Below are 24,227 nucleotides of genomic sequence, written 5' to 3' on the forward strand. Positions count from 1 at the left end.
GTGTGTATAAGCTGGGGATGTTGGCCGCCTCGAGGACTTCTGTGTTGGAGATACGGTCCTGCCACCTGATGCCAAAGATTCTCCGGAGGCAGCGAAGATGGAATGAATTGAGATGTCGCTCTTGGCTGACATACGTTTTCCAGGCCTCGCTGCCATAGAGCAAGGTACTGAGGACACAGGCTTGATACACTCGGACTTCTGTGTTCCGTGTCAGTGCGCCATTTTCCCACACTCTCTTGGCCAGTCTGGACATAGCAGTGGAAGCCTTTCCCATGCGCTTGTTGATTTCAGCATCGAGAGACAGGTTACTGGTGATAGTTGAGCCTAGGTAGGTGAACTCCTGAACCACTTCCAGAGTGTAGTCGCCGATATTGATGTATGGAGCATTTCTGACGTCCTGTCCCATGATGTTCGTTTTCTTGAGGCTGATGGTTAGGCCAAATTCGTTGCAGGCAGCCGCAAACCTGTCGATGAGACTCTGCAGACACTCTTCAGTGTGAGATGTTAAAGCAGCATCATCAGCAAAGAGGAGTTCCCTGATGAGTCCAATGATAGTCCATTGGACTATTCCAATGTACATTTGGCTCCCACATTCTATCCTCTGTAAACTTGAGGTCATCCAAAACTCTGCTGCCCATGTCTTAACTCGCACCAAGTCCTGTTCACCTATCACTCCTGTGCCCGCCGACGGACATTGGATCCTGGTCAAGCGACATATTGATTTTAAAATTCTTATCCTTGTTTTCAAATCCCGCCATGGCCTTGACCCTTCCTGTAACCCCTCCAGTCCCACAACCCTCCAAGATATCTGCGCTCCTCTAATTCTGGTGTCTTGAGCATCCCTGAATTTAATCACTCCATCACTGGTGGCTGTGCCTTCAGTTGACTAGACCTGGAATTCAGTTGCCTAGCTCTGGAATTCCCTCCCTATACCGCTCCACCTCACATTCCTCCTTTAAGATACTCATTAAAACCTATCTCTTTGACCAAGCTTTTGGTCATCTGACCCAATGTTTCCTTATGCGGCTAGGTATTTTGTTTTACAATGCTCCTGTGAAGTGCTTTGGGATATTTTATTATGTTAAAGGTGCTATATAAATATAAAAGCCCTGCAAGTTACTGCACTTGAGGTGCATATTCAGAAATCTTTAAATGAGTCATAGAGTGATACAGCACTGAAACAGGCCCTTCGGCCTACTGAGTCTGTGCCGACCATCAACCACCCATTTATACTAATCCCACATTAATCCCATATTCCCTACCACATCCCCACCTTCCCTCAATTCTCCTACCACCTACCTACACTAGGGGCAATTTACAATGGCCAATTTACCTATCAACCTGCAAGTCTTTGGCTGTGGGAGGAAACCGGAGCACCCGGAGGAAACCCACGCGGTCACAGGGAGAACTTGCAAACTCCATACAGGCAGTACCCAGAATTGAACCCGGGTCGTTGGAGCTGTGAGGTTGCGGTGCTAACCACTGCGCCACTGTGCCACCCCACCCCAAATGAATTGAGGGTTTCTGCCTCTACTACCTTTTCAGGCAGTGAGTTCCAGACCCCTACCACCCTCTGGTGAAAAACATTTTCCTTATCACCCCTCTAATCTTTCTACCAATCATTTTAAATCTATGCCCCTAGTCACTGACCTCTCTGCCAAGGTAAATAGACCATTCACATCCACTCTTTCCAGGCCCCTAAAAATTTTGTACACTTCAATCGAATCTCCCCTCAGTTTCCTCTGTTCCAAGGAGAATAACTCCAGCCTATCCAATCTTTCCTCATAGTTGCAATTTTCCAGTTCTGGCAACATCCTTGTAAATCTCCTCTGTATCCTCTCTAGTGCAATTACATTCTTTCTGTAATGAGGTGATCAGAAATGCACACAGTACTCAAGTTGTGGCCTAACTAATGTTTTATACAGTTCCAGCATAACCTCCCCACTTTTATATTCTATACCTCGGCTAATAAAGGAAAGGATTCCATATGCCTTCTTAACCACCTTATCGACTTGTCCAATTACCTTCAGGGATCTGTGGACATTCACTCCAAGAGCCTTCACTTCCTCTACATACTTAAGTGATAAGCCAAATAAATTAAAACGTCCAAGTAAAAAGATGATTATATATTTCTTTAATAGAGACACATTAAGTGAGTGAGCATAACTATGGCAGATGAAGTTCAATGCGGGGAAGTGTGAGCTTATCCAATTTGAATCCAAGGCAAATCAGAATATTTTCTTAGGCATCATGGAGGAGCAAACGTGTCCACGTACACTAAAACCTAGGGTACAAAAAAAATCAAAAAGGCTAATGGAATGTTGGCCTTTATCTTAAGGGGATTGAAATACATAAGTGAGGAAATAGTGTTTTAGTTATATGGAGCCTCGGTCAGGAAGACTATATTGGCCTTGGAGGGGTACACCACAGAATTATACCATGGCTTAAAGAGTTAAATTATGAGGTGGCATGAATGAATGAATAAATAAATAGTTCAGCCATGATCTAATAGAATGGTGGAGCAGTCTTAAGGGGCCATATAATCTATTCCTGCTCCTATTTCTTATGGTCTTATAAACCTGGTTGGTATGTCATTAAGCTTAGAAGGCTGAAAGATGATCTAGTTGAAGTCTTTAAAGTGACAAAGGGATTCTAAAGGGTGATCAGAAGCATTTTTTCACACAATGCAGAGTGGAAATCAAGAGTTCTCTCACCCAAAAGGCTGACTAAATTATAATTTTCAAGACTGACCTCAGTAGACTTTTACTAGAGGGCATCAAGGGATATGAAGAAAAGGTGGCTAAATGGAGTTGAAGTATGGCTCAGCCATGGTCTCATTGATTGGCAGAACAGGCTCAGGGCTGAATTACCTACTCCTGTTCCTATTTTCCTATGTAGAAGTGGTCGCTAGTTCTCATCTCTCTAATAATGTAATAAAATCTAATAAAATTTCTATCATACTGTAGTAACCTACTTCCATTGAGTAGCTAAATTTTAAAAACATATGATGTATTGGCCACCAAAGGAAAATCTTTAACCATTCCTAAGGGAAGAGTAAATCATCTTCAAGGTCCATTTGATTATTTTGAAAAACCTTTACTTGCATATGTTGCATTGTTCCATGCTTAATTAACTTAAAAGTAGCCTCAGGGCAGGGTTTAATACATTAACCTTTATTTAAAAGATTTTGGGTCCTTTTAGGATGCAGATGCAGAGAAAGAATTTTGGTATCAAGTCACTGATAAATGTACCAAATGCAAATGTTTTTTGTGTTTATTGTGGTGTCAATGCGGTTCTAGTTTTTAGAAAGATCAGAGTGGAAGATAACTGCTTAAAAAAGAAAAAATGTAATTTAATGTCAGTCTGTGACAAAAGAAGGGAAATGACTCAGGGATATAGAAATGGCAAATAGTCTGACCATATTTAGTTTCTAACTTCTTTAATTTATTTTATTTATTTTTATTTAGAGATACAGCACTGAAAGAAGCATTAATGCTTACAAATCTTCAATAACTCTCTTTTATTTTCAATTTTTTTGAAAAAGGAATGTGACATTTTGACATTCATTTTGCTTTTCTTCTCCCTGGAATGAATAAATAACAAGTTACATTTATATAACACCTTTAATTCTAGAAAAGCATCCCAAGGCACTTCAGAGAAGTGTGAGAATAGGAGTGATAACTAAAAGCTTAAAGAGGTGCATTCTTGAAATTGTTTTAAAGGAGCAGACAGATTGAAAGAGTAGGAGAGGTTTAGGGAGGGAATTTCAGAGAGTGGGAAATGAAGGCAGGGACACCAATCATGGGATAAAGAAGAAGGATGCATAAAAGGTTAGAGGAACAGAGTCTAGGGGAGTAGGGGCTGTAGTGTTGGAAGACATCAAGGAGATGAGGGAAGGAGAGGCCATAGAGGGACATTTTGTTGAGTTTCCCAGTGGTACAATTGAAACAACTCCAATTCACCAACTAAAGCTTCAGTGGTACTCAAGAGGTTAAAAATAATCACAAGTTTCTGATAATTACAAAGTGCTGGGTTTTGTGCTTCTGAATGTGCTTCATAGGACAATTATTTGGACTTTACAATAAATGTTTATTGGATGGATATTTGTAGCATCTTATTTACACAGGGGCAAGGGGAAGTAAAGGCCGGCTACCGGACCCGAACCCGACAGGACCCAACATGTGTCAGGTTCGGGTCAGGTTGCACTTCCGGGTCCGGCATTTGGGGTCAAGTTGGGCTGGGTCGGACTCGCTCTATCACAGGTAAGTGGCTCCAATGTTAATTTAATTTTTGGATTAGAAAGGTGGTTTTGTTACAGTTATTTTAAGCTTGTGCAGATCAGCAACAAAGTTAAAAACGGAAGGTAAGTTAACTGATGGTTGGGTCGGGCACGGAAAAAAATGGAAGGACTCGGGCCAGGTTGGGCTCGGGGCACGTGGTTCTGTCAGGCTTAGGTCGGGTTTTTTTTTTCAGACCAGAAAAGGCCTTCAGGGGGATGGGGGCCTGAGGGTAGACTCAGCTGGGACAAAATCAAAAATTAAAATGGAAGGTGGAAAATTAATGGATGAGTCTGGAAGACAAAGGAAACGAGGGTTAGAAAATATAAAAAAGAGTTTGGCAGTGCTCAAGGGTATATATTTCAATGCTCGGAGTATAGCAAATAAAGAGATGAGCTGAGGGCACAGATAGACACGTGGCAGTATGATATCATAGCTATTACAGAAACATGGCTTAAGGAGGGACAGGAATGGAAACTCAACGTTCCTGGTTACAGGGCTTTCAGACACAATAGGGAGGGGGATAGGAAAGGAGGGGAAGTGGCAATTTTGGTGAAGGAAACTATTACAGTTTTGAGGAGGGATGATATGTTCGAAGGTTCATCAAACGAGGCCATATGGGTTGAGCTAAGGAACAAAAAAGGGGCAATCACACTGATGGGAGTGTACTATAGAGCACCAAACATTCAGAGTAAGATAGAAGAGCAGATCTGTAGGCAAATCTCTGAGAACTGCAAAAACAATAGGGCAGTAATAGTAGGGGATTTTAACTACCCCAATATTAACTGTGAATTTTAGTGTGAAAGGAATTAAGGGAACAGAATTCTTGGGGTGCAGTCAGGAGAACATTTTTGCCCAATATGTAGCAAGTCCAACAAGACAGGGCACAGTTTTAGACATAGTTTTAGGAAATGAAGTTGGGCAGGTGGAAGGAGTGGCAGTGGGAGAGCATTTTGGTGGTAGTGATCATAATTCAGTCAGTTTTTACATAATTATGGAAAAGGACAAAGATAGAACAGGAGTTAGAGTTCTCAATTGGGGTAAGGTCAATTTTACTAAACTGAGGATTGATTTAGCGAAAGTGGACTGGAAACAGCTACTTGAAGGTAAATCAGTGTCAGAACAGTGGGAGGCATTCAAAGGGGAGATTCAAGGGGTTCAGGGTAAACATGTTCCCACAAAGAAAAAGGGTGAGACAGCCAAATCTAGTAAAGGCCTGCTCAGGTCTGCAAATGAGACCCGACCCGAGCCTGACAGAACCCCATTTGAGCCTGAGCCTTTCCATTTTTTCCCACACCTGACCCAACCCAACCCGAGCATCAGTTAACCGACCTTCTGTTTTTCACTTTGTTCTTTACCTGCACAAGCTTAAAATAGCTGTAACAAAACCACCTTTAAAGTCCTAAAAGTAAATTAACATTAAAGTCACTTACCTGAGGTGGTGATAGAGCGTGTCTGATCCGGCTCAACCCGACCCGACCCTAGCCCGAATGCTGGACCCGGAAGTGTGACCCGACCCGAACCCGGCACATGTTGTTGGGTCCTGTTGGGTTCAGGTCAGGTAGCAGACCTTTAAAATCTAGAGCCCCATGGATGTCAAGGAGCCTACAGGGTAACATAAGGCAGATAAAGAAAGCTTATGTCCGACACCGAAAACTCAATACTACAGAAAGTTAAGAGGTGTATAGAAAGTGGAGGGGTGAAATAATAAAAAGGAAATTAGGAAAGCAAAGAAAGGGCATGAAAGAATGTTGGCAAGTAAAATCAAGGTGAACGCAAGGATGTTTTATCAATACATTAAGAGTAAGAGGATAACTAAGGAGAGAGTAGGGCCTATAAAAGACCAAAAAGGTAACCTATGTGTAGGGCGGAAGATATTGGTCTGGTTCTTAATGAATACTATGCGTCTGTCTTCACAAAAGAGGAGGACGATGCAGATATTGTAGTTAAGGAGGAAGAATGTGAAGTATTGGATGTGATAAATCACCAGGGCCGGATGAAATGTATCCTAGGCTGTTAAAAGAAGCAAGACAGGAAACAGCAGAGGGTCTGACCATCATTTTCCAGTCCTCACTGGATACAGGTGTGGTGCCGGAGGATTGGAGAACTGCTAACGTTGTACCTCTGTTTAAAAAGGGAGCGAAGGATAGACCGAATAATCACAGGCCAGTCAGTCTAACCTCAGCAGTGGGCAAATTATTGGAATCTTTTCTGAGAGACAGAATAAACTGTCACTTAGAAAGGCACAGGTTAATCAAGGATAGTCAGCATGGATTTGTTAAGGGATCTTGTTTGACTAACTTAATCAACTTTTTTGAAGAAGTAACAAGGAAGATAGATGAGGGTAGTGCAGTTGATGTGGTCTACATGGATTTTAGCAAGACTTTTGACAAGGTCCCACATGGCAGACTGGTTAAAAAATAAAATCCCATGGAATCCAGTGAAATGCAGCAAGGTGGATACAAAATTGGCTCAGTGTCAAAAAACAAAGGGTAATTGTTGATGGCTCTTTTAGCGACTAGAGGGCTGTTTCCAGTGGCATTCTGCAGAGCTCAGTACTGGGTCGCCTGCTTTTTGTGGTGTACAATAACGATTTGGACATAAATGTAGGGGGCATGATCAAGAAGTTGGCTGTGTGGTAGATAGTGAGAAGGATAGCTCTAGGCTGCAGGAAGATATTGATAGTCTGGTCAGATGGGCAGAAAGGTGGCAAATGGAATTCAACTTGCAGAGGTTTGAGGTGATGCATTTGGGGAGGTCAAACAAGGCAAAGGAATACATGATTAATGGGAAAGTACTGAGAAATGTAAAGGAAGTGAGGGACCTTGGAGTGAATGTCCACAGATTCCTGAAGGTAGCAGGACAGGTCGATAAGGTGGTTAAGAAGGCATATGGAATCCTTTCCTTTATTAGCCGAGGTATAGAATATAAGAGCAGGGAAGTTATGCTGGAATTGTATAACTCATTGGTTAGGCTACAACTTGAGTACTGTGTGCAGTTCTGGTCACCTCATTACAGAAAGGGTGTAATTGCACTAGAGACGGTATCGAGGAGATTTACGAGGATGTAGCCAGAACTGGAAAAATGCAGCTATGAGGAAAGATTGGATAGGCGGGGTTTGTTCTCCTTGGAACAGAGAAGGCTGATGAGAGATCTGATTGAAATGTACAAAATTTTGAGGGGCCTGAATAGAGCGGAGGTTAAAGGTCTATTCACTTTAGCAGAGAGGTCAGTGACGAGAGTGCATAGATTTAAAGTGATTGGTAGAAAATTAAAGGGGAGATGAGGAAAAACTTTTTCACCCAAAGGGCGGTGATGGTCTGGAACTCACTGCCTGAAAGGATAGTCGAGGCAGAGATCCTCATCTCATTCAAAAGGAGTCTGGATATGCACCTCAAGCCAAAATGGCTGCCGTTTGCCTTTGCTGTTGGTGCCAGGAAGGCAGCTCCTGCCTCCTGGAGATGCTCAGTGCCTCTAATTGGACGCCTAGCTTGCCTCCTGCCCAGTTAGGGCATTTACAGTTTAAAAATAGCATTGCGAGAGCAACACTGCTCAGGCACGGGGTTGGGACCTGAAATTCATCTGGGTATGGGTTCCTGATCCCACTTTGAAAATCCAGCCCCTGGTCTCCATATTATAAAAAGGACATAGAAGCACTGGAAAAAGTGCAAAATGAATTTTCAAGGAATGTACCAGAATCAAGAGATTACAGCTATCGGGAAAGATAGAACAGTTTACTTTAGAGAAGAGAAAACTTAGAGGAGGCCTAATTGAAGTCTTTAAATTTTGAAAGAGATAGACAGGGTAGATGTGGAGAGGATCTTTCCACTTGTGGGAGAATCCAAAACTATGGGCTGTAAATACAAGATTCCCCAAAGCCTGTCCACCATCTACAAGGCACAAGTCAGGAGTGTGATGGAATACTCTCCACTTGCCTGGATGGGTGCAGCTCCAACAATACTCAAGGAGCTCGACGCCATCCAGGACTAAGACGCCCGCTTGATTGGTGCCCCATCCATCAGCTTAAATATTCATTTCATCCATCACCCGCGCACATTGGCAGCAGTGTATACCATCTACAAGATGCACTGCAAGGCTCCTTCGACAGCACCTTCCTAACCCATGATCTCTACCACCTAGAAAAACAAAGGCAGCAGATGCATGGAAACGCCACCACCTACAAGTTCCTCTCTGTAGTATACGGGTTTGAAAGGGTTAATGTTTGGGGCAGTGTAACACCTCCCACTGTGGTGATGTCAGAGATCACATGTGTAAGAAACTTGAGAGAGAGAGAGAGAGAGAAGCTGAAGTTTGTTTAAACTAACCAAAGCCTCAGAAATCTATGAAAGTCAGACCAAGGTGACAGACCTAAAAGTTAACCCTGCCTCTCTCTCCACAGATGCTGCCTGGCCTGTTGAGTTTCCCCAGCACTTTCTGCTTTGCTGCCACAGTTACCCTGCTGTGTCCCAGTGTCCTGTGAATTTGCGATCCTCTTGTTCCAGTCAACTGTTACATTGCTTCTTGTAGGCGTGCCGCACCTGAATAATCTTAATTTTGCACATTCTAGGACGTGAGACTTAAATGTACCATAAAAGGCAAATAAACAGCCGAAATAAAACCATAATTGAAGAATATTTACATACTATGGTCTTCTAATTAACTGACTGTGAAAAGCCACAGACTAATATACATTTGGAATCTGTATTCCTTTCTCTGCTAACTGTTAAGTGAAATGACATGTAACAGTAATTAAACACTGTAAGAAAACAGGACAATATGTTCATATTCTAGCTGCATTGCCAATTAGAAATATTACACCAATAACTATGATCGGTTGCTGCAGAAGCAAAGTGTTGGTGAACATGTGTCGATGTGTAATAGTTGAAAAACCATGACAACAGCATAGATTTCCTCACCAGTCCTGCATTGGTTTTCAAACATGTGCAAGACAAACCTTGCAACCATAAGTTAGAGCTGTTACACGGTGGAGTCACATTTGCATTTAAAGGACCATACCAAATGCAGAGGATGGCAGAGGGGTGCTCTAGGGTGGCCCCACAGTTCAGCGAAACCTCCCTGGTTACTCTCCTCCAGGCTGTGCAGGCAAGGCGATAGGTCCTTTTCACCAGTGATGGTAAGAAGAGGCCCTCCCGCCTGAACAAGGCAGTCTGGCTGGTGATGGCAGAGGAGGCGAGTAGCTGTGCGGCCACCCAGCCTGAAAGGGTCCAAGTTGTGAAGTAGTATTTCAGAAACAGTTGTTGCAGAAATCATTTCTACCAAACACATTTCTGGCCTGATTAAGCTAGATCCAGCTTATATAGAAACTACGCCTAGAACATTTTGCACAGAAGCACAGAAACAGCAGAATGAAATCTAAGTCTTCAGTCTCCTACTGAAATCCCATTCTCCTTTTATTTTCTTCATTTTCAAATGCTTTTCCAAAACTATCCAATAATGCCTGTGGGTTCAGTGACCCTAAGGGTTCAGGGTTTTGGTTGCAGTGCCTATGGGTTCAATGTCATTCCCTAAAGGTTTTGGTTTGGAATATGCAGTGGGTTTGGTGTTGATAATGATCCTGGTTTTGGAGTTCGCCTGTTTGCAGTGCCTGTGGTTTCAGTGCCTGTAAAGGTCCTAGTATGGTGTTTGCCTTTCTGCAGTGTCTTTAGTGTTTCGAAAGGTCCTGGTTTGGAGTTTGCATTGTGTTCAGCATCTGTAAAGGTTTAGAGTTTGCCTGTCTGCAGTGCGTCATGCTCATGTGAAGTGCAGTGATTGAAACTCAGAATCCAAACTAAAGAGTTACAAAAAATTGACTTTTCCTTTAAAAGTGGAAAATGTGCTGCAAAATGGCCTGGCCCTGTACATTCAAACTATCTTAATGTATGGTAAGGACAAAAGGATATATTCCAAGCTAAGAGGTATCAATTACATCCATCCTGACCCCATCAAGAGATATTTTTCAACTGAATGAGTTTTTCTGAAACAAAAAAGGTGTGAAGTAGCCACATCCTGGGCCATTGTCGTTCACAACAGGGAGGGAGATCTGTGTCTCCCAACAGAGGCAACATGTGAGGAATTTTTGACCTTAAAAATTAGTCCTCTGGAGAGAGACTGAAAGATCAAAACAAACATCACGAAAGCCTATCCGGCTGAGAGCTGTGAGAAATCCAGCAAAAGCCAAAGAAGGTGCCCTGCTGTGAATTCTACACTTCAACTTGTGCAACAGAGAACTGAAAATAATCCCCCAATTCCAGATTGAAGTCTCAATCAACAGAGAAATCTACAAACAACCCAAGCCTGCTACTTTAAAAGAAAAATGGACCTCTGAGAAGATGCAACAGGTTTACCATGAACCCTGAAACCTACCTCACTTCAAACCACTTACCCTTTTCCCCTCCCTATCTATTCTTGTGCATGTGTTTGTGGCTGTGACATTTTGGGAATGAATATTGCTCAATAAATAATTAATCTTCTGTTTTAAATCTTAGCCTCTTAGCTTGGAATGTATCCTTTTGTCCTTACCATACATGGAGAGGTGGTGGCATAGTGGTATTGTCACTGGGTTAGTAACCCAGAGACCCAGGGTATTTCTCTGGGGACATGGGTTCAAATCCCACCACAGCAGAAGGTGGAATTTGAATTTAATTAATAAATCTGGAATTAAAAAGCTAGTCTAATGATGGCCATGAAACCATTGTCAATTGTTGTAAAAACCCATCTGGTTCACTAACGTCCTTTAGGGAAGGAAATCTGCTGTCCTTACCTGGTCTGGCCTACACGTGACTCCAGACCCACAGCAATGTGGTTGACTCTTACATGCCCTCTGAAATGGCCCAGCAAGCCACTCAGTTGTATCTAACTGCTATGAAGTCAATAAAAAGGAATGAAACTGGACGGACCACTCGGCATTGACATAGGCACCGGAAACGACAACGGCAAACCCAGCCCTGTTGACCATGCAAAGTCCTCCTTACTAACATCTGGGGGCTTGTGCCAAAGTTGGGAGAGCTGTCCCACAGACTAGTCAAGCAACAGCCTGACATAGTCATACCTGACAATGTCCCAGACACTGCCATCACCATCCCCGGGTATGTCCTGTCCCACCAGCAGGACAGACCCACCAGAGATGGTGGCACAGTGATATACAGTAGGGAGGGAGTTGCCCTGGGAGTCCTCAACATCGACTCTGGACCCCATGAAGTCGCATGGCATCAGATCAAACATGGACAACGAAACCTCCTGCTGATTACCACCTACTGCCCTCCCTCAGCTGATGAGTCAGTACTCCTCCATGTTGAACACCACTTGGAGGAAGCACTGAGGGTGGCGAGGGCACAGAATGTACGCTGGGTGAGGGACTTCAATGTCCATCACCAAGAGTGGCTCGGTAGCACCACTACTGGCCAAGTCCTAAAGGACATATCTGCTAGACTGGGTATGCGGCAGGTGGTGAGGGAACCAAGAGGGGAAAACAATCTTGACCTCGTCCTCTCCAATCTGCCTGCTGCAGATGAATCTGTCCATGACAATATTGGTAGGAGTGACCGCCGCACAGTCCTTGTGGAGACAAAGTCCCGCCTTCACATTGAGGATACCCTGCATCGTGTTGTGTGGCACTACCATCATGCTAAATGGGATAGATTTCGAACACATCTAGCAATGCAAAACTGGGCATCCATGAGGCACTGTGGGCCATCAGGAGCAGCAGAATTGTACTCAACCACAATCGGTAACCTCATGGCCCGGCATATCCCCCACTCTACCATTACCATCAAGCCAGCAGACCAACCCTGGTTCAACAAAGAGGGCAGGAGGCATGCCAGGCATAGCACCAGGCATACCTCAAAATGAGGTGTCAACCTGGTGAAGGTACAACATAGGACTATCTGCATGCCAAACTATATCGCCGTTCCTTCACTGTCGCTGGGTCAAAATCCTGGAACTCCCTTCCTAACAGCACTGTGGGTATACCGACCCCAAATGGACTGCAGCGGTTCAAGAAGGCAGCTCACCAACACCTTCTCAAGGGCAATTAGGGATGGGCAATAAATGCTGGCCTGGCCAGCGTCGGCCACATCCCATGAATGAATTTTTAAAAAAACTGCGTAAGCAGCACGTGATAGACAGAGCTAAACAATCCCATAACCAACGGATCAGATCTAAGCTCTGCAGTCCTGCCACATCCAGCCGTGAATGGTGGTGGACAATTAAACAACTAACTGGAGGATATGGCTCCACAAATATCCCCATCCTCAATGATGGAGGAACCCAGCACATCAGTGCGAAAGATAAGGCTGAAGCATTTGCAACAATCTTCAGCCAGAAGTGCCGAGTTGATGATCCATCTCGGCCTCCTCCTGAAGTCCCCAGCATCAGAGAGCCAGACTTCAGCCAATTTGTTTCACTCCATGTGCTATCAAGAAACGACTGAAGGCACTGGATACTGCAAAAGCTATGGGCTCTGACAATATTCCGGCAATAGTACTGAAGATCTGTGCTCCAGAACTTGCCGCGCCCCTAGCCAAGCTGTTCCAGTACAGCTACAACACTGGCATCTACCTGCAATGTGGAAAATTGCCCAGGTATGTCCTGTACACAAAAAGCAGGACAAGTCCAACCCGGCCAATTACCGCCCCATCGGCCAACTCTCTATCATCAGTAAAGTGATGGAAGGTGTCATCAACAGTGCCATCAAGTGGCACTTGCTTAGCAATAACCTGATTAGTGACGCTCGGTCTGGGATCCGCCAGGGCCACTCAGCTCCTGACCTCATTACAGCCTTGGTTCAAACATGGACAAAGGAGCTGACCTCAAGAGGTGAGGTGAGAGTGACTGCCCTTGACATCAAGGCAGCATTTGACTGAGTATGGCATCAAGGGGCCCTAGCAAAATTGAGGTCAATGGGAATCAGTGGGAAAACCCTCTGCTGGCTGGAGTCATACCTAGCGCAAAGGAAGATGGTTGTGGTTGTTGGAGGTCAATCATCTGAGCTCCAGGACATCACTGCAGGAGTTCCTCAGGGTAGTGTCCTAGGTCCAACCATCTTCAGCTGCTTCATCAATGACCTTCCTTCAATCATAAGGTCAAAAGTGGGGATGTTTGCTGATGATTGCACAATGTTCAGCACCATTTGTGACTCCTCAGATAATGAAGCAGTCCGTGTAGAAATGCAGCAAGACTTGGACAATATCCAGGCTTGGGCTGATAAGTGGCAAGTAACATTCACGCCACACAAGTGCCAGGCAATGACTATCTCCAACAAGAGAGAATCTAACCATCTCCCCTTGACATTCAATTACATTACCATCATTGAATCCCCCACTATCAACATCCTAGGGGCTACCATTGACCAGAAACTGAACTGGAGCAGCCATATAAAAACCGTAGCTACAAGAGCAGGTCAGAGGCTAGGAATCCTGAGGCGTGTAACTCACCTCCTGACACCCCAAAGCCTGTCCACCATCTACAAGGCACAAGTCAGGAGTGTGATGGAATACTCTCCACTTGCCTGGATGGGTGCAGCTCCAACAATACTCAAGAAGCTCAACACCATCCAGGACAAAGCAGCCCGCTTGATTGGCACCCCATCTACAAACATTCACTCCCTCCACCACCGACGCACTGCAGCAAGATGCACTGCAGCAATGCACCAAGGCTCCTTTGGCAGCACATTGCAAACCCGTGACCTCTACCAACTAGAAGGACAAGGGCAGCAAATACATGGGAACACCACCACCTGCAAGTTCCCCTGCAAGTCACACACCATCCTGACTTGGAACTATATCGCCATTCCTTCACTGTCGCTGAGTCAAAATCCTGGAACTCCCTTCCTAACAGCACTGTGGGTGTACCTACCCCACATGGACTGCAGCCGTTCAAGAAGGCAACTCACCACCACCTCCTCAAGGGCAATTAGGGATTTGCAATAAATGCTGGTCTGGCCAGCGACGCCCAAATCCCATGAATGAATAAAAATAATCTACAAGAAAACTTGTCGCTGTCTGTTTATTTGATAAATTAAAACAAAATGAGTTAAAACCCTAATAACAGAAACACGTGCTGCAGTCAGTTGGGAGTTGAACAGTGGGAACGACCCACACCCCTTACCACAGCAATTAGTTTAAGTGAAATAAAAACAAGAAACGCTGGAAATACTCAGCAGATTCGGCAGCATCTGTAAAGGTCCTGGTTTGGAGTTTTTCTGTCTGCAGTGTGTTCAGTGTTTGCAAAGGTCCTAGTTTGGAGTTTGCCTCTCTGCACTTTGTTCAGTGTTTTGGAGTTTGCCTTTCTGCACTGTGTTCAGTATCTGTAAAGGTCCTGGTTTGGAGTTTGCCTCTCTGCACTGTGTTCAGTATCTGTAAAGGTCCTGGTTTGGAGTTTGCCTCTCTGCACTGTGTTCAGTATCTGTAAAGGTCCTGGTTTGGAGTTTGCCTCTTTGCACTGCCTGTGTTCAGTATCTGTAAAGGTCCTGGTTTGGAGTTTGCCTCTTTGCACTGCCTGTGTTCAGTATCTGTAAAGGTCCTGGTTTGGAGTTTGCCTCTTTGCACTGCCTGTGTTCAGTATCTGTAAAGGTCCTGGTTTGGAGTTTGCCTCTTTGCACTGCCTGTGTTCAGTATCTGTAAAGGTCCTGGTTTGGAGTTTGCCTCTTTGCACTGTGTTCAGTATCTGTAAAGGTCCTGGTTTGGAGTTTGCCTCTTTGCACTGTGTTCAGTATCTGTAAAGGTCCTGGTTTGGAGTTTGCCTCTCTGCACTGTGTCCAGAATTGGCCTTTATAGCCACTCCAGGCGCTGCTTCACAAACCACTGACCACCTCCAGGCGCGCCAAAAGAAGAAGAAGAACTGTGTTCAGTATCTGTAAAGGTCCTGGTTTGGAGTTTGCCTCTTTGCACTGCCTGTGTTCAGTATCTGTAAAGGTCCTGGTTTGGAGTTTGCCTCTTTGCACTGCCTGTGTGTTCAGTGCTGTTCCCTAAAGGCTACAGCTGCCAGGTTGAAGTTCGCGATTCGCTCTCAGCCTCACGTCATTTGGGGGTTTGTCTGGAAGAGTAAAGATGGCAACTGCGGAGCACAGTCTGAAGAGAATAGTGTGGCAGAGTAAGTTATAGACCGGCAGAGCTGCGGACCCGCTATCCCCACTCCCCTCCCCGGGCTGAAGCCGGACTGCACTCTCCGCCCGGAGCCCGCTGACTAACGCGGAAGTGCTCGATCGGAGGCAACAAGTTGGCGGAGACAATCCTGGTCTGAGAGCCGAGCTTTCGGCCGGAATCTCTGGTCACTCACTGTGCCGAGCCGAGGCTGCAATTTGAATGACTGAATTGAAAAACAAGGTTCTGTTTTTGTGGCCGAAGATGCAGAAAGGTCACATTGAGAGGGGGAGGGGAAGACTAACAAATTGAAAGAAGTTTCTGCACCATGTTCCAGTAGTCCATCACTTTTTGTTTAGTCACCATTTTGTGTGTGTGTGTTTCTCTTTAAGAAAACTCTGTGACCCGTCTGGTCAGCTGTGAAAACAAGCAGAGTTGAGTGAAGCTGACTGTCTTACTGGGGTGGGGGTTTGTTGAGCTTTCTGAGTGACAGTCCTGTTCTTCAGCACTGTGCTGTGTGCACAGGCCCAGCCCGCAAAGCTGCAAACTACTGCATGAGTCGATCAAACTGATTCGAAAGTTTTGTCAAGGCTGAGCTGGTGTTATTCAGGCCTGTGCTGAATTGCTGACCTGAGCTCAGATCACACTGGGGTTGGCCCTGAATTAGGGATTTGGACATTTTGGGTTGGGCTTCTGTATTGTAACTTCAGTGGGAATTGCAGATAGGCCAAGGTAGTAGCGACCTTGGCTGTGATGCACCCTGTGCTGAATAGCAGGAAGCCACTTACTTTTCCAATAATTATTGTTTGGGTGAAGTTCTGCAGCACACTTTGTAATTATAAAAAATTATGCCCTACAGGAAGAGGATTAGATGAAGGGAGAAAATTGACACAAAAAGGAGGCTGAGAGGCTGTTTTCCCCTGGCTGGGAATCTAGAACACTGGGCATAGTCTTAAGATAATGGGTCGGCTCTTTAGGGCGGAGATAAGGAGAAATGTCGTCATTCAGAGGGTTGTAAATCTTTGGAATTCTCCACAGAGGGCTGTGGGTGCTCTGTTATTGAGTATTTTCAAAGCTGAGTTCAATAGACAGGGGTTATGGAATCGGCTGGGAAAGATCAGCTATGATCTTACTGAATGGCGGAGCAGGCTTGAGGGACCGTATGGCCCGTGCCTGCTCCTATTTCTTATGCTCTTATCAAACAAACAAAAAATCAGAAGTCTTAATTTCTCAGGATGTGCACAATGCTGGCAAAAGCCATGTTTACTGCCCATATTTAGCTGCCTGGGAACATGGTTCTTCTCTTTGAACAGCTGCAGTCCTTGTGGTTGGTGATGGTGACCCAACAATGGTATTAGGTTTTGACCCAGTGACAAAGGAACAGTGATATATGTTCACGTCAGGGCGTGTAACTTGGAGTACCATTCGGAGGTGACGGTATTCCTATGATTTTGCTGCTCTTGTCCAGGTTGCAGGGCTGGGAGGTGCTGGTAAAATGATCTGGTGAATTGTTGCTATGCATCCTGTATATAGTACTAGCTAGTATGCTTGTGGCTGTGGGGTGTGCTTATTGAATCTAGTGGCAGGGATGTTGATGAAGTGGACTGTTGTGTTCTGGAGGGGGTTGAGCTTCTTGAGTATGGATATAGCTGCACCCAACCAGGCCAATGGTCAATATCCAGCCACACTCTGACTTCAGCTTTGCAGGTGCTGGAGAGGAATTGAGCAGTCAGGCTAAGAGAAACCTGTTACAGAGTATCCAGTCTCTGCCCTGCTGTTGTAATTGTGACATGTCTGCTTCAGTTACGATTCTGGCCTAGTATGTTGATGGTGGGGGATTTGACAATGATGATTCTGCCGAGGGTTCTTTTGGGAGATAGTCATTACCTGGCACTTACGTTGTACAATGGTTACATGCCTTATGGATGTTGTCCACATCCCGCTGTAATCTGATATGGGTCCATCATTACTGGAGCAGTTGCAAATGGAGCGGAACACTGTAGAATCATAAGTGAGCAGCCTCACTGTTGTCTTTGTAATGGAGGGAAAGTTATTTGTCAAGCAGCCAAAGATTATTGGGATGATGCCCCGAGGAACTCCTGCATTGATCGCCTGGGCCTGTGATGATTGTCCTCTGACAACCTCTCATCATTTTACTTTGAGTCACCATTGACTCCAACCACTAGAGGATTTTCCCTTTGACCCCGCCCCCATTGACTTCAGCATTGCTAGGGCTCCTTGGTGCCATACTCAGTCAATGCACCTTGAGGTTAAGGGCAACAACTTTCATCCGTCTTTTGGAATTCAGCTTTTGCGTGTGTCTGGATCGCGATTGTGATGACATCGAGAGCCAACTGGTTCTGACAGATTGTGAACTGAGCACTGGGAAGCAGGTTATTGATTGAAAAGGTGTTATTTGATGGCTCTATCCTTCCATTGCTTTGCTGATGATTGGGAAGAGACTGTTAATAGTAATTGACAGGGTCATATTTATCCTGCTTTTTGTGGACACGACATACTTGGGCAATCTTCCACATTGTCGGGTAGATGCCAATATATAACTGAACTGGAATAGCTTGGCCAACGAGTGGCTAGTTCTGGTGGGCAGATTGTCAGCACTAGTCAGAATATTATCAGGATCCATAGCCTTCACTGTATCTAATGCAGTCCCCACTTCTTACTATCATGCGGAATAATGTAGAAATATCCTGTACTGCTCTGGTGTGAAAGCACTGGGATACATATTGAACTTTTTAAAGAGGCACTCTTTCCATATTGGCAGGCACCTTAAATGTTAGTAATATATCATTTACATGTTATGCAATGATAGTTGTGGAAAGCAGTAATGTATTTAACAAATTATATGCATTTGACTAAGAATGGCAGCAAGGAGCCCTAGGAAAGGTGAAGCCATTGGGGGTGGGGTTGTTGGAGAACAATTATCACAGGCCCAGGAGTTCCTCAGGGCAGCATCTTCACAAATAACTTTCCCTCCATTCCAAGGTCAGGAGTGAGACTGCTCATTGATGATTCTACAGGTGCTGAGCTCCATTTGCAGCTGCTCCAGTAATGATGCACCCATGTCAGATTATAGCAAGATGTGGACAAAATCCATAAGGTATGTAACTATTGTGCAACGTAGGTGTCAGGTAATGACCATCTCCCAAAAGAACCTCTGATTTTCAGCACCATTGCCAAATCCCCCACCATCATCATACTAGAGGTCATCATTGACCAGAAACTTACTGAAGCAGACATGAAAATAAATAATAAGTAAATAATGTGGAGGAAAGCCTTAGATTACAGGACGATATAGATGGGCTGGCAAGATGGGCAGAGCTGTGGCAAATGGAATTTAATTCTGAGAAGTGTGAAGTGATGTATTTTGGGAGGACTAACAAGACAAAGGAATATACAATGGATGGTAGGACCCTAGGAAGTACAGAAGGTCAGAGGGATCTTGGTGTACTTGTCCATAGATCACTGAAGGCAGCAGCACAGGTAGATTGGGTGGTTAGGAAGGCATATGGTATACTTGCCTTTATCAGCCAAGGCATAGAATATAAGAGCAGGGATGTTATGGTGGAGCTGTATAAAACGCTAGTTAGGCCACAGCTGGAGTACTTTGTACAGTTCTGGGCACCACACGATAGGAAGGATGTGATTGTATTGTAGACGATGCAGAGGAGATTCACCAGGATGTTGCCTGGCTGGAGCATTTCAGCTATGAAGAGAGACTGAAAAGGCTAGGGTTGTTTTCCTTAGAGCAGAGAAGGCTGAGGGGGTCATAATTGAGGTATACAAAATTATGAGGGGCATTGATAGGTTAGATAGGAAGAAACTTTTTCCCTTAGCAGAGGGGTCAATAACCAGGGGGCATAGATTTAAGGTAAGGGGAAAAGGTTTAGAGGGAGTTTGAGGAAAAAAATGTTTACCCAGAGGATGGTTGGAATCTAGAACACACTGCCTAAAGAGGTGGTAGAGGCAGGAACCCTCAGAACATTTAAGAAGTATTTAGATAAGCATTTGAAACGCCATAGCATACTAGGCTATGGACCAAGTGCTGGAAAATTGGATTAGAATAGTTAGGTGCTTGATGACCAGCATAGACATGATGGGCCGAAGGGCCTGTTTCTGTGCTGTGTTATGCTATGACTCTATGTCATGGTTATAATTACATCTCATTGAGCGTTTCTGTAATGATTTTGATCAATTGTATCTTGTAAAATCCATTGTTCTGTTCAGTACAGTTTTGTTACAGAAATCTGTCTACTAATATTGGAAGCTAAAGGTATCTGTATATAATGACCACCTAGCATGACATAACAGTAAATTAATTCTCAAAAACTTGATTCAGTATTAAGAGATGCAGTATACCATCTGTCTGCAGAGACTGAAGTCAATTGTGTATATGATATTAATAGGTTGAAGTGTCAATATAATAGATGCTACCAATGTAGATCAGTAAATATAACTAATAAACTGTACATAAATCATGTGTCATTTGTCCCTTTGGAGGGTATCCAGTTGATTAGTTAACTAGGAATTGTTGTGGCATTTTATAAACAAGGATAAAATGTGTAGAATGTGAAACACATCCTTTGTAGTGCAATTGAGCACAGGTTTTGAGTTTGCAATACCACTTTAGCAGAAAAATGGATTTTAAAAAGTTATAAAGTGCACTCTGGGGATAACAGGTGACCTTCTTTTGAAATAGGCTAAAAGACTACCAGACATTAGTCAGCAATCACGTATGATACCTTCAAATGCTGGTTACACTAGCTCCAGTCTGTGGCCACGATCAGGAAAAGTCTGATAAATTGCTCCACAATTTCCACAAGACAGCGAAGCACATTCCAGAAGATGCATGTCTAGGTGACCCTAAGCGAGACCCACATTTTATTCCACAGGATAACAAACCCCTGACAAAAGAACACTCCTTGACAGCCTGTGTGACGTTTTAACAATCCATTGTGTAGGCATGCCCTCCAGACTTACTATCAGTTTACACTATATATACATACACTATATACATTTGAATATCTCCAAACTGCTTTTCATAATTTTAAAAACCTGTCATATACCCTCCGAGTCTACATTTCTCAGTTCTAATTCTCCAAGCCTTTCCAAAAAATGTAAATTTAATGAGCATGGTCCAGCAAGGACTCAGTGGGCCGAATGGCCTCCTTCTGTACTGTAATGATTCTAATGACTCTATGAACAATTTCACTAGATCTAGGAAGGAAGAACATAGGAACAGGTATAGGCCATTCAGCCCTTAAAATGCATTTCCAAGTACTTTTTAAATGCAATGAAGGTTTCTGCCTTCACCACCCTTTCAGGCAGTGAATTCCGGATCCCACCACCCTCTGAGTGAAAACATTTTTCCTAAACTTCCCTCTGTTCCTTCCTTAAATTGATTCCCCCTGGTTAATGACCTCTTTGCCAAGGGAAATAGGTCCTTCCTACCCACTCTATCTAGGGCTCTCAAGATTTAGTATGCCTCAATTAAATCACCCCTTAGCCTCCCCTGTTCTGTAGAAAATAACCCCAGCCTATCCAATTTTTCCTCATAGCTAAAGTTTTCCAATCATGGTAACATGCTCGAAAGTCTCTTTTGTACCCTTTCTACAGCAATCACATCCTTCTTGTAATGTGGTAATGTTACTAGTCAAAAGATTAATTATACACCTGTTAAAATTTATGTTTTCTCACCTGCTAAGTAAATTACGCAGAAAATGTGCTGTTGTATCACTGTTGTGTGAATCATATCAGTGAAGTAAAATGGTGATTTATGCAATTGTGATTAGAAATTACTTTTCTCTGTCCTACCCCATTTTCCATGGTCTCAGATTGAGAAACCCTTAAATGGAATTTAGGCTAAATAGATTAAGCTGTCATAATATAAATTTGATACAGTTCGTAGGAAGGCATGTTATTGAGAAATTTTAACCCTGTGACTGTGAAGTATTTCAGAAAGGAGAAAATGCAAAATGGCTGTTAAAAGACAATTCCGAATGGAATGTGGCCACTGTAAATACTGGGATTCATAGCAGTTATGTTATTATTTAAAACATGACGTTGAATCTTCTTCCCATGATTAATTGTTATTAAGAATTATGAAAAATTCCACTGTCTTTTGTAACCAATGTCACGGAAACTTTCTTTGCAAAAGGAGGATTTTTTAAATCATTGATTGGAAACCTACATTAAACGTCTAATGAAACAGAAAGAGCTGAAATTCTACAGTTAAATTTTTTTTTTAAAAAGGCTGGCAGCCAAGATGGGCATTGCAATCTGCATTTGAACACCGTACACATTCCAAGGCCTCAAAGAGGAGACCCATGTCTAATGAGCCTGTGCCCAAGACAAATGCTTACTCTATTGAATGAGCCATAGGAAATAGCGTTCGTTAGCAGGACATGCAAAGCCATTGTGGCACATTGACCTTGAAAGAGCCAAGTTTCCAAATTGGCCATGTGAGCCGCATGGAAGATGGCAGGATCCCCAAAGGCACATTGTACAGCGAGCTCGCCATTGGTATCAGACCCACCGGCCGTCCATGTCTCCGCTTTAAAGACGTCTACAAACGCGACATGAAATCCTGTGACATTGATCACAAGTCGTGGGAGTCAGTTGCCAGCGTTCGCCAGAGCTGGCGGGCAGCCATAAAGGCGGGACTAAAGTGTGGCGAGTCGAAGAGACTTAGCGGTTGGCAGGAAAAAAGACAGAAGCGCAAGTGGAGAGCCAACTGTGTAACAGCCCTGACAAACAAATTTTTCTGCAGCACCTGTGGAAGAGCCTGTCACTCTAGAATTGGCCCTTATAGCCACTCCAGGCGCTGCTCCACACACCACTGACCAGCTCCAGGCGCTTACCCATTGTCTCTCGAGATAAGGAGGCCAAAGAAAAAAAAATGTTAACATCCTGAGGCCTAAGGGACTGAAATTCCTTTACTTGAATCTCATTAGAAGGTTCCAGACAATCATGTGACTGTCCATCTCTGTGAAAGCTAGGAGTTTTCCCTTGGACAAGTCAAGCCAGTGACTCATTCTGTGCAGAAGCCAGAAGGGGTGTGTGTGTGTGTGTCTCTCTCTCCAGAAGACTTCATGCGAAGCCTAGATGCTGGATCCAAGGCAAAGACACCAGGGGAAGAAAGCCAGCTACAATTCTGCCTACAAGAAAAGCCTGAACCAGGTGGGCCAACCACAAACTGCACATTTTCCAGCCAAAGACTTCAGGAAAACAATATCAACCGGAAGATAATGGAATCATCCAAGGCCACAGACTATGTATTAATTTCTATTTGCTCTGGACTCTAATCCAACCACAAATCTACCCCTCATCACTCTGTAATCTATTTGTGAGTGTGTGCATGAATGTGTAGTGTAATTTTACTATTTTTAGATCTGGTTTAGATTAAGTATAATAAACTCACCTGTTTCTTGTTTAAACTGAAGAAAATCTGTCCATTTGGTTCTTTTACAATCAAAACAAAGATAAAAGGTTATAAAAACAAGAAATGCTGGAACCACTCAGCAGGTCTGGCAGCATCTGTGGAAAGAGAAGCAGAGTTAACGTTTCGGGTCAGTGACCCTTCTGAAAAGGTTACCACTCACTGAAGTTCTGCTTAAAAAGGAATAAACTCAAATACGAGGAAGGACAAGAGGGGAGCCTTGTGACCCCCTCCTCACCTGATCGCAACACCAGTCATATCAGTTGTATTTAAGGGTGAGCACAAACTTTAACCTGATGTTTGCTTAAGCTAAATGTAAAATGTTGCACATCACTGACTCTGTTATTAGCTGTAACTTACTCATGAATAATTTTCATGTTTACCCCTTACACTGAATTTTCTCCTGATTAACACCCAAAATGTTTAATCTCCAACTTATTTAAGGGAATGGAATTTAACTCTTTAAGACAGCAGAAGCTCTTCTGCATCAAAGATAAGTTAGGCAAACATTACGATAAATTCCAAAATTTTTTGTGGACCTAAAATTTTTCACTAAACAGCCAATATGATCATCCATGGGCAGATTAATAGACAAATTTCCAAAATAATCTTTTGAACAGAATGGGAACGAGTCACTTCAGGTGTGATTAGCCACATGTTGAACATTGCAAGTATATAGTGGGCAACTGAAAGACTTGGGTTAAAAGCGATCATATAGAGATGAAGACTAGGCTATGGTTTTTGATATGCTACTTTATAAATCTTTGCACAAATACTTAAATGAGGTGATGTAGAAAATGCTTTTAGAAACATTAGAGGACCTGCTATAATCCAGAGCTCAGCTAGGAATTACCTTTCTATTTGATGAAGAACGTTTTCAATTGCAATTTTTTTTCTTGCAGAGATCAAGAAACTTGTGATAGATGACTGTATGCAAGAAGGAGAATGGAAGGTGTGGCAAGTACTTGATTACAGCATATAATAGTTAATCTGATTTAATGTTTGAGCATGTTTGATGAATAATTTATGGCTTTTTAAAAAAAAAGGTTATTGATGAATGTCTGCTGATTTTGATACGCCACCCAGCACGTGACACCATGGACTGATGGAATTTGGGTTCAGTTCCCCTCACTTTGCCAGGGGAATTTTATCCTCTTCCCCCGCGGCGGGTTTGGAAGTGGAGAGAGCATAAAATCAGGTGGGATGGTGGTGGGGTTCCCGCTACCATCCCGCCTCCGCCGAAATTTAGTCGGGGGCGGGAAGGCCTATGAACTGCCTTCCTGCCCTGCCGCAAATTCAGGCCCTTAACTGGGTAATTAACCCCCAATAAAGGGCCTCTTCCCGCCGCAGCCGCAATTACCATTGGGGTGGGCGGCCCTGTCGCCGCACGGGAAGCACAGCACTAAAACCGTGTGG

General features: G+C 43.8%; 1 protein-coding gene across 1 annotated transcript in view; it reads left to right on the plus strand.

The window, feature by feature from the left end:
* The first annotated feature begins 15,071 nt into the window (after positions 1 to 15,071).
* stxbp3 (syntaxin binding protein 3) overlaps positions 15,072 to 24,227 on the plus strand; it is an 80,853-nt gene continuing 71,697 nt past the window's right edge. The window contains exons 1-2 of the mRNA XM_068037578.1: positions 15,072 to 15,365; positions 23,714 to 23,763. Of these exons, the coding sequence (XP_067893679.1) occupies positions 15,323 to 15,365; positions 23,714 to 23,763 (93 nt within the window). The 5' untranslated portion in view covers positions 15,072 to 15,322. The remainder of the gene's footprint in view (positions 15,366 to 23,713; positions 23,764 to 24,227) is intronic.

The sequence above is a fragment of the Heterodontus francisci genome, chromosome 8 (genome assembly GCF_036365525.1).
Source record: "Heterodontus francisci isolate sHetFra1 chromosome 8, sHetFra1.hap1, whole genome shotgun sequence".
In the NCBI taxonomy this organism is placed as follows: domain Eukaryota; kingdom Metazoa; phylum Chordata; class Chondrichthyes; order Heterodontiformes; family Heterodontidae; genus Heterodontus; species Heterodontus francisci.